Raw genomic sequence first — 11,861 nt, 5'->3', positions numbered from 1 at the left:
AAAATAAATATCTATGTAAGTGTATGGAATTATTTGTTTGTTAACCTGCTTAGTACACACAACACAAAAATATAAGCCACGTTATGGGTGTCAAATTAGAACTGAAATGTTCCACTTAACCAAAGTATTAAAACCCAAACACTTTGTATCAAGTGCTACTATGGTAGCTGATAAGACATTAACGATATACATTCACTTACTTGTTGTTGTGTGTTGTGCTGTCCGATGTCAGTCAAAGCTCTGTCGATTTTTCTAAAAAAATAAATAAATTCTTGTAGCTTTCATAACAATGACAGAAACTGACAACTGTATTAACTTATTGGCAAAGGTGCATATACCGTTTTTTCCATCTGGTCAAAGTACGTGAAGGAACGTTTTTCCGCATCCAGTCTATTTCACTTGTGTCAGATCTATAATGTTTTCTTTTCGGCATCGCTGTCTCTTAAGTTACAAAACTCGGTTGGAATGTCAGTATAGTCTATAATCTGTGAAAAACATATTCTACCGCCAAATAGAGAAAATACTGACGTAGAGCATGAACTCAAAACTTTGTTTTCAGCTGTGACTGCCATGATTGGTTAAGTGTAAGGTCAAATATGAGGATACACCAATCAAAGGCAAAGTAGGGCGGTCCATGCTGCAGCGTACAGGTGGCCAGCTTTCACCTCGAGACCTCACACGGTCCTCATCAGGTAACAGCTTCGTTACGTAATTTAACAACAAGCGGGAAATCGGTCTAATAAAGTGTGTCTTGCAAAGATGGAGACTACGGAGACGAATAAAACTAATATCAGAGGTAAGTCGCCTAAATGTTTTCAAATTTGAATGATTTAGCTTAAGCTAATAGCTTGCTAAAAGTGGTTTGATGTTTTACGGGTCACATAGAAACAAGTGACCAACGTGGAAATGCTCTCTTCAGAGAATTATGCATGCGACATAGCACTTGGTGGCATTAAAATGGTTCAAACGGGAAAAGTATTCCTATAGAAACCATGTCAAATAGAATATTTTTTGATAAGAAAAAGCCTTTATTAGCATATAGCCCGTAGCATTCTAGCTAGCAAATAGCAATTCTTTTTTTCCTCCCCCCTTCATTTACTACAGAACACAAGGAGAGGAAGTTTGCAGTGGTGCAGTGGAGTGAAGGGGAGGACTATGGAAAGCTTAGTGAAGTAAAAACTGTTAACATACGGGGGTATGATGACTCCAAGATGGACCAGCATGGGAATCCCATATCCACTTACTCGGCAGTTATTGAATGGCGCCATGGGAAGAAACAGCGAGGAGGGTGGCCACACTACAGGGGCACTGTTGTTTTTGTCTCTGGTAAGTAATTGTTAATATGATTTGAAATGTCCTCTACTTGAAAGTAGTTCTCTAAAGAAAAACTGAATTCACGCTTTCAAGTCATGTGCTTACTTCATTTGGCCAGGGAGCTGAAGACTGTACTACATGTTTACTTAATATACATGATGCTTTGTTAATCTTAAAAAGTCGCAACAGTTTTGTATTTTATCACTCGTCTTTACTCTGCTCTAAGTAAAGGTTTACATATTAACACAGTAAATCTCCTAAACGTGGCTCCTACTCCTTTTAACCCTAACCCCTGACTAATGAGATGGTTGCTTTTAGATGTTGAATAGTTGTATATTTTATGTTTCACATGAATGGAAATTCTGTGAAATAGGAATTGTTTGGTTTTTTGCTAACTGCACTATGTGAATCACAACTCAACACAAAACTAGGCACTGTTACTGCAGTCTTCTTCTTCTCTTTCTCTATCCCATATACAAATGTTCTTTTTTCTTTGTTAGCTCTCTCTTTCACACAGGTCGAAGAACCATTCCAGTGTTCAGTTGCGTTTTTAGTCAGGAGTAAAAAATAACATTCATTACTGCAATTACCTGAAAACACAACATAGTCTGGTGATTTAAAAAAAAAAAAAAACACCTGTGGAGTAATAAGCAGATTGTTGTAATGTCTTTTTGTTTCCTCCTTTGTGCTCTAGCTACTCGTTTTGAGGCAGCTCAGAAAATTAATGCACTGCTGAAGGAAAATGAACCAGCGGACCTGACCAAGAGGGTATCTGTCCATCCTGAAAACTATCAGGATGATTCTGATGACTCCGATCCAAATGAGACTCAGATTCTGTCGCAGCCATTGCAACTCAAGGTGACATTTCACTTGGAACCATTTTGTAGTATCCGTGTTTTACATGTTATCTAAACACTCCATCTTTAAATATTGGCTTCTAGGCTAGTGTCAATCATTAGGAAACCATTATATACATGTTTTCATGTGGAAAATGAAACATTTTAGGTGATGGCTCCTTTAAAAAGTTGACACTATTGTATTGTACATCTACCATTGGATGGAGTCTATGCAGGCTACAGCCTTATGAAACGGGACAGTGTAGCCTGCAAGTAGCTTTTCTTGTTTATGTCTGAACATCCTCACCATCTTTCTATTTCTGTCACCAAGCAATGACTGTAGTACTTCTCTTTCCCTAAAAAATATATATATTTTACTGATTTTTACCTTTTTCAGATCAGATATAATTTTAAAACTGAAACGTATTTATATTTAAGAAAAGGAACTCCACTAGTGGTCCCCCTATTCTACTGCACACAAAGGTCATTTGTATACAATGATTGTCAGGATTTGTTAAAGGAAAAAATCACTTGTAGCCTCCTAAATTGAAGAATGGTAAACTTTTTTTTTAAACTGTATTCAAATGAGCCCAATCTTTGTAACAGGCCTAGTTACAGTTCTGTGATGTGCAGTACCAGTTAACCTCTTAAGCCCCAAGCCTAACAGATCTCCTGCCTTTTGCCCCCGTATCAGGGGGCGTTGGGGCTTAAGAGGTTAAAGGTTTGGACACACTTTCCCATTATATTTAATTGTAAAATTGTACAAACTTTTGACTGGTACTGTATGTGGCTAAGAAATCAGCTCTTTGAAGTATGCACCCTACACGTTGGGGCACAGCTATTGAATCTGTTGTCTTTACACTTTAGATTCATAACTTTTATGGCAGCTTTGACTATTTTATGTAAATTCCTCTTCTCTCTCGCTATCTTTTTTCATGTCCAGAAGTCAAAGGCTCCTTCAAAGAAAGACCCTGCATAGGAATTCCTTGCAATGTACAGTCATTCACCACCTTCAGTCGCTTATGGTGAACAAAGTCCAAAAAAGACAGTAGTTGATCTAAAGCGGAAGATCCAAGACCTGAAAAAAGAGAATGATAAACTGAAGGAGTTGCTTGTCGAAGGTATCACTTCCTATCACTAATATAACAATTAAACAGCCAATATATTTGAAAAAGTCACTCTAGCCTATGTATAAACCATTCTGGTAATCATTTTTCATTAATTTACTATATATATAGATGTGCCAGAACTCATGAAGACGATGAAAAAGGTGATTAATTTGGCTGAACCTCTTAAGAGATCCAGTTTGGAGCTTCCCCAGATTTCTCCGCAGTCCACGCCCGGTTCATCATCAGATGGTTTGCTGCTGCCTCCTCCCAAATCTACTTCATCCTTCTCAACACCAGCATCTGTCATTCTATCAACAAAGGAATCCCAGTCATCAAAGGTAATGGAATTTTAAAGAATAAATGGATGAAGTGCATAAATTGGATCTACTGTCTTTCTACTTACAGTTGATCGAACCTTGAACACAGTACCAGTAAAAGTTTGGACAGACTTTCTTATTAGATTTAATGGGAAAATATGTCCAAACTTTTAAATTGGTACTCTACTTAGAAGTATGATGGATCTAATTCAAGTGTTAAATTCATTGACTGTATTTCTGCTGGCTCCGGGAATATACATAAATGTCACTGCCTTCAAAACTAGATGAGAAACAGAGTTTTAAGTCTGGAAAGGTATGTAGTTGTTCTTTAAGTCTCTTACAAAATGTCTTTTTGTTGGAACAGGTGGAGATTTATCCTGGGACTGGAGTCATGGTAGAGAAACTGGCCTGGGCCTATGCTACTAATGCAAATTCAGCTACAACCTTTGTGAGGCATCTGCTCACAGCAGTCTTCCCTGTGGAAATACTGCTAGTGAGCAATCTTCGAGGGGAAAAACGAGGCAGAGGAGATGCACGTTTACCGCTCGACAAAAATAAATTGGATGCCATCTACAGTAAGTTTTCAGCTTTTTATGGCATGTTTTCGCAGTTGTCCTTCTGGCATTTAAAGATAACAAAGGAACAATGAAAAACATATGAAGAATATCTTCTTAACATTTATGCATATATTATTGTTGATGAAGAAAGGCCTCCACCAAATAGAGGACTCTAGTTGATCTTTGTTGAGTTATATCCAGATGAATGAATGGTCTTTTCATGACATACTATTGTAGGCCTTAGAGTTCTCTGGTGTTTCATTTCCTTTATGGTGCATTTTGTTTGTCCAACTTCAAAGTAACAAATGATGGTAGATAAGTATTTTGCATTTGATGTATTTCAGTGACTGCGTTTACATGCAGCCGATAACCCATTCAAAACTGGAATGTTAGCAATAACCCGGTCACACATGGCATTAAAATACCGGCAAAAATCCGAATATAAGTCTTGGAGTTACCCTTTTCTCACCAAAATATTTGGTCATGTAAAACCTCTATCGGCATATCGCCATCAAAATGAAAATGGATTTGTGTTTTGCACATGTTCTATTCCCACGGAATCCTGGTCTTTTGAGTAGAGGAACTTTGTGTATGTGCCGTCTGGCTCTCTGTGACTCTCTCGTCTCATGCATGTGAATGAGTTATTCCGAATGTTTCAGAAACCTGAATAGTGAGCCTAACTCGACCATAACCTGAATATTGGCTGTATGTAAACGTAGTCAATGTAGTGAACCTCTCCATGCATCGTCTGCAAATTTCAAAGCTGGCACCATTAGATATTAAGACTGATTAAAGCAGGATCATTGCACTATTGTTTAAAATCATTGGGTTCTTTTACACTACTAATTCTGTTCTTGTCATCATTTTTTTCAATGCATTGAACGACAATAGCAGTGCTAAGTGAGCTAGGCTAACTCACAGAATAGTTCAAAAAGTTCGTAGAACCACTCAGACTCCTTCGAGGTAGGTACCCGTCTGTGGTTCATCGCTAACGGCAGCTCTCTCACAAATGTTAATGGAACCTCCTTTTTTACTTTTGACTGGAAAACTGTGCTTCGTGGCAGCATAGAGTTTTTCCTTGCCGTCCTTTTTTTCCTCTGCACCATACCTTCATGCGCACCAAGCTGCAGATGATTCCCCCCAGGCAAGCCCGGAAATTAAACTACCAGACAAGAACTACAACACAGGAAACTACGATGGATTCAGGGAACCCTGTACTTTTGTAGTGCCGTAAATCTAACCAGGGTTACACTATCATTAACAATCTCCTAAATATATTACAAATAATATAAATGATATCAGATATAGTCAAAGGAGCTTGCAAAGAAAAGCATCTGGACTTCTTTAAGTTGCTTGAAGACGTTTGACCTCTCATCCAAGAAGCTTCTTCAGTTCTAAGGTCAAATGGTGGGGAGTCCCAGATTTAAACCTAGTGGGAGTTTCCCCCCACAGAGGTACAAAAGGACCTCCCAATGATCCTCTAATCGCCTGAGCCAAGGTGTGAAACTGGGTGATATATGAGATATAAAGCGTCATCTGCTTTATACAACTGTATCTATCAGATAAGTAATGACCAAAGGTCTGTATGAGTGTGCTTAAATGGTTTTTAAAGTTTAAATTATATTTCAGCAGGTTTCCACTCAGTTCAGCTCTCGTAACTGTATTAAACCTGATTTTCACTCTGTAAGTTTACCTCTCCTCCACTCTGATCATATAACTGCTGCTCTGCATCTGCTGCCATTGCTTTTATGTGTTTTTATTGTTTTTATTGTTCTCTCATCTTAAACTGTTTCTGCGAACGCAAATCGTCCTCCCAGGACGATAAAGTTCTGAATTGAATCAGAGATTTTTTTATTCAGCAAAATCTGCCACAGAAATGCGCCAATGAACAATAACTTCTAATGGATTTATGTAGAGCCGGACAGGCCGTGTGTGTGTGTGTGTGTGTGTGTGCTTTACTGTAGCAGTGAGTATCTGTGAACCCCTGCTGAATATAAATGCGTCAAAATCCAATATTGATCTGTCTTTCTCACTCTGTAACACACACACTGCAGTAGTGACCATTCCTTCGGTAAAGCTGTTCATTTGCTGCATTAACTGTTGGCTCCTTCTCAGACTGCTGGAACATTTGGGTTTCAAACTGAAACCTTCTGCTCTTCTTCACACAAGGTGATGTCTCATTGCACATGAACAGGCAGGAATATACTGTGTACTCGCCATGAACCTGAATTACCGAAAGTAAGCCATGACTAATAACTCTTTAATTTTCTGCAATATAAGGGGTGGCTGTGGCTGTGAATGACGGCACAGGTCTTAAGAATTACAACAGCTCCATTTTTGTCACACCCAGGAAAACAGTGACTGGAGACCACGGCATTACTAAAATTTTTGAGACCGTGTGCAATGAACTTGAAATCTTGTTGATATTAAAATAGTTATGCAACCACTCAAGTAACTTTGGTGCATCAAGATGGTGATAAAGCAGCAATAAAACTGAGTCAGTCTGCAATTAGTTTGCATTTGAATGGGGTCAAGTAGGCAATTACAGACAATCTATGATAATATGTGATTAACTGTAAAATAATCTGTTGCTGCCTGCTGCAAAGCTGTTGCCATTAAACAGAAACTCACATTAACTACTTATATTCTTGGTCCAGCTCTAAGGCTCTGGCTGGACTGGTGAGGTCCTGGCTAGACCGAGACAGATTAAAAAAAAAAAAAAATTCTCCACAAATAGCTATGTTGTTACAGCAGGACATCAATTTAACTCAAAAATGACGTGGGCAATCAAGACCCTTGCTTTTATATAGGGATATGACCAGACTCCAACCATTTGGCAACCAGCTGAGTCAAGTGTTCCCAACAAGTTGCGTTCAGTTGCACAAACTGAGATGATTCCAGTGTGCTGACATTCTGTTACTCTTCAAAATTAGATAACAGTTTTTTACAAACCTTTACCAATCTGTCTGAGAGTGATTGGAATAACTCTGAACTCACTGTGTGGAGACAGGTTGTGAGGAGAAGCTGGTTTGACTAACCCTTTCATGCATAGTGGTCTCTACAGTGGACACCTATTCAAAGGCTGTTTTCTTGTATTTGTGTGGTAGTATACTTGCACATATACCACTACAATGGACACTGATGTGTCACTCCATACCCTGCCACCCACTGGTCGTTTAATGTTACTATAGATGTATGACGTGTTTCATTGTAATTATTGTTATTTAACCCTGTCATGCATGAATTAGACAACCTCAATCAGGATTGAGGTTTTTATTCATCTTTTCATGCCTAAAGATGAATAAAAATACTGATTGAGGTTTCCAAAAGTTGATTCTGTTCATCTGGACGTAGCGTTTTTAGTGGGAGAAACGTTTGGTCACTCCTCCAAGTGACGTCTTCAGTCTTAGCTGACTGCAGGTTTGCCCAATTTTATAAACAGTACATTTGCATAATGACTGAAACCAGCCCACTGAGTGAACAAAGGGCTGGGAGGTCCATCCCTTGATCATTAACCCTTTAAGACCTACCAAAGAACCAAGTCCGCCAGAGCTGATATTATATTTTTACATGTTGTAGTGCCATTTTTGGGAGCATTTCAAGTTGCTATACATCAATACAACCATTATAGCCCAAATTTTAATAATATGTAGCATTAAGTGCATAGTAATTACATAAATTGCAAAAAGTGCAATAAACTACAAAAAAAATTGAAAATCGTTTTTGTTTTTTAAACATATATTTCTAGTTAGAGAAATTTAAGAGGCTTATCCCTCAAAACTGTAAATACAGAAAAGTTGCACAAAATAGTTTCCCACCACAGGAAATTTATTTTGAGTGTCTTCATAGTTTTATTTTTTAAATACACCAATTTTTATATACTGCAGGAAAAACAAAATAAATATTATAATGCAAATTTGCAAAAAAACAGCATATGCATCAAAATAAACTATTTCCAGCAGTGCAATTTGACTTCTAAGCATCCCAGAAATGACACATAAGGTCATAAAGTCAAACATAACCTTTAAAAACACCAGTATATGCTTGTATAGGCCCTGAAGGTAAAAAACTAAATTGCTGCGAAAGTCACGTCACTTCCGGTTTCGGGCAGGTCATGGCGGACATGCAATAGTTCGGGCTGACGTCTATTCCAATGTAGGAAGTGTTACGAACAGCTGATTGGATCGGCAAAGCGTGTTTCTGGAATATTATGTTTTTGTTGCTGCAAGTGCTTTTTATGCAATTTTTGCAAAGCTATATGTGGAAGGAAACCATGACCCAGGACAAGCTGATGGCATAAGATGTAAGTACAACTCCTCTGGTTTCATATGCAAAAAAAATTATTGCGCTAGCTTACGTGGTTTCAGTGCTACCAGGATTTAAAAATAGTTACGCAAAACAGAGCGTGGCCTCTCCGACCGGCTTTAAAGGGTTAATATGCAAATTCTCATGACCATTGATCAACAAACACTGATCAATGCTCATTAATCCAAGACCAATGGCCATGAGTATCATTCACAGAGAGCTGGGGAATGGCTGCAATCACAGCCATTGTAAGATGGTGACAGTTGTACCCTTAGGCCGCCTCCTCGATTCAAAGATGGTCTTTCTTTTTTTTCGTAAATGGCCTCCTTAACTCCGCGCTCAAACCAGCATTCCTCCCTTTCCAGGATGTGTACATCCCACTACAGGTTTTTGCTTAGTCAGTGGTTGTCCTTCTCTCCTGGATCAGCTGGAGCGCTTCCCAGCTTTGACAAATGTCCAGCTGGGATAACCACATTTACTCAGGGCCTTCTTGATGTGATGTTCTTCTGCCTCCCTGGCTGCTGTGTCTGTGGGGATGGTGTTCATTTTATGTTGTAGCATCCTGATGACACCCAGTTTATGCTCCAGTGGATGATGAGAGTCAATCCTTAAATACTGATCCGTATGCGTAAACGCTACGTCCAGATGAACAGAATCAACTTTTGGAGATTTACTTACATGGATGATTGAGAATGCATCAAGACCTGATTGAGGTTGTCATAATTCATACATGAAAGGCTCAAAGAGTAGGACACCACAGCATTGTAATGTCTTGCTAACTACTGCCAGCAACCAGTTAAATAAATAAGTGTCCCTAGTGACCAGTGGTCTAAGGAGCTTGGAAAGAAATGTACAATGACCTTGATCACTTACAACCTACGCAGACCTAGTGACCAGTGTTTAACGGGAAGTGATGACTCGTTTCTCGGCCCGCAAGAATGGGCTTCAGCGATTGATTTCTAGCTGACTGTTAGCAAACTCCTTTATATCAATTTCTTCAGGCGTTTGTCACTGAGACCTAAGATGACCCTTTTTGTGGTCATCGTTGATCGAATTGTAGTTTCATTACATTCGAGCCACATCAGGAACATCTGCCATCACAATATCAATGTGCATTCTGTAAGTGCGGTCAGATCATTCTGTGTGTGATTTTTTCCTTCAAGTCTCTCCTTGACAATAGACATTTCTACAAGTCAAGGAAGGTGATTAGGAAGATACATAGGAAGATTCAGTAGCAACATTTGTCTCTCTTTCAGTTTTTCTTCTGCTTTATTTTGAAAGTCATTTCCTCATTTTGTGCATCCCCTCCTCATCGCTGTTTAAGTTCACCTATCCTTCTTTCTTGAAAGGTGTGTGGCCTTTTTATTATGTGTGTCTTCTTTCATTCTTTGTCTGATATTTAAATCTTCTGTTTTCTCTTTCATGTTCTTTGCTGGCTTTCCGCTGTAGCCCCTTTGGACTTTTGTTTTACATTCTTTGGATTGCCTTCCTCTAACCAGTAGCTTTCATTATTCTCTGTCAGTATTCATTAAATTTGCTTTTATTTTACCACCTGCTGGTCTGTTTCTTTTTTCCATTTTTTCTGTCAGCAATTTGACCCACTTGAGAAGCTTCACCTTAGAAGCAAAGTTGGCTTAAAGGTAGGGAGGGTAGCATTAAAGTAACAGAAGCTGGAATGGTGTGTTCCACAATGACAGTTAACTTGGAGGACCCACTGTGAGATAAATAAAAACTATGTTAAACCATGAATCATGCAAATCTACTCTAGTGAAGTCCAAGACTAAAAATATGAAGCTGAAGAGGAGCACAATAGGTCCACTTTACATGTGACTTTTTTTTTCATTACAAGTGATAATATCAGCTTGATAATGCCTCTTGTGCTGAGTGCTGGACTGTGTGAGAGGTGCATGCTCCATTTTTTATTTAAAGTTGATTTCAAACAGAAGCTGAATAAGTACCTACATTTGTATTATCTGCTTCAGAGACCCTAAAGGAAAAGTAAGATGAACTATAGTGGAAACGCTAACCACAAAACAAAATCCATGTTTCCAGATGTGCCTTTGGAATATTTTGTCCATTTTAGCATAACATTTAGCATAACAAGCCAAATTTTGTAGGCTGTGGTGCCGAGTTCCACACTGGCTTACACAAATATGAAGATTTAATAATGCAATATACAAAAGAAAAAAAGCATGTGGTAAATATGCATGAATTATATAATATGTGTAATCTGCTGTTATACAGTTGTTTGGTCTATATGCAACAGATAACTTTGTGAACCCGTGCAACCTACAACAAAACCTTGCTTTACCACATTAAACACCTGCAGGCAGGACCCAGCACAAGGGGAGACAGACAAAATATACAGAGAAGGGTGATTAGGAGACATGTGGGAACACAGGTGGAGCAAACTAGCCATAACGAAACAGGGGAAGCAAAGCTGAACACAAAGCACATGAGACAATGACTACCAAAATAAGACAGGAAATCACAAACACTGAGACACGGACACGGAGACATTGCAGAGACAGAGAGACAGCAACATACAGATAGACTACACACCCATACTTGCCAACCTTGAGACCTCAGAATTAGGGAGACATTCAAAAGGGGGAGTGGCATACATACATATATATATATATATACAAAAAAACTAGAATTTTACAATGTTTATTTATTGGATAAAATAAGTTAAATGTCACCATTATTGTTGTCCGTCAAGCAACAGCGGAGGTGTCCAAATTCAGAGGCTGCGTTCACCTGAGGACCCGTCCTTCGTGGTCTCAGTGGGCCGGGTCCTCCGAAAGCCGGGTAGATCGGAAATGAGCGACTGAAATTAGACGGTCTAGCCTTCAGAAATACGTCACGAGCTCTCTCGGTGGAGTGAAACTCTGCTGTGTGAAAACCCCGGAGGAACCCTCCCGAGGGATTAATAAAGTTTTATTTAATCTAATCTAATAACTTTAATCTCAGCCAAACCGATTTACTCACAAACAAATAAAACACTGAAAAAGGCCAAACAATAACACGTTTAAGTTATTTAAGAGAATTATATATCATGTTTAGTAGTGAAAGACCGCGGGGGTTTGAAAACGATGTGCCGGGAGTTTGCTGTTCTCGCAGGCTCGGATATTTGAAGTTTACACAGCTACAAATGTTTATTTTGCGACCCAGAAAGAGTAATAAGAGTAATATTAAAACTAAGTAGCTGCAGTAGTAGTAGCCATTGTTGGAAACTGGAATTGGCTGGGCCAATCTGGGATATGGTTTTTTCAATTTTGTTGTCCGGGTGGAAAATCGGGAGAAATTCGGGAGAATGGTGGCTCCGGGAGATTTCGGGAGGGGCACTGAAATTCGTGATTCTCCCGGAAAAATCGGGAGGTTTGGCATGTATGTACACACGGGTACACTGGGAAAGAGACA

At 39.0% G+C, this 11,861-nt stretch overlaps 1 protein-coding gene across 1 annotated transcript; it reads left to right on the top strand.

The window, feature by feature from the left end:
• Positions 1–698: 698 nt before the first annotated feature.
• Positions 699–4,225, top strand: LOC146499257 (uncharacterized). The gene is made up of 4 exons (XM_085138258.1): positions 699–796; positions 1,105–1,326; positions 2,009–2,172; positions 3,941–4,225. The coding sequence occupies exons 1-4, from the start codon at positions 760–762 to the stop codon at positions 4,223–4,225; spliced, it is 708 nt and encodes a 235-aa protein (XP_084994384.1). The 5' UTR covers positions 699–759.
• Positions 4,226–11,861: the final 7,636 nt, after the last annotated feature.

This window comes from Neolamprologus multifasciatus, chromosome 17 (genome assembly GCF_963576455.1).
Source record: "Neolamprologus multifasciatus chromosome 17, fNeoMul1.2, whole genome shotgun sequence".
In the NCBI taxonomy this organism is placed as follows: domain Eukaryota; kingdom Metazoa; phylum Chordata; class Actinopteri; order Cichliformes; family Cichlidae; genus Neolamprologus; species Neolamprologus multifasciatus.
This window is presented reverse-complemented; position numbering and strand designations above follow the sequence as displayed.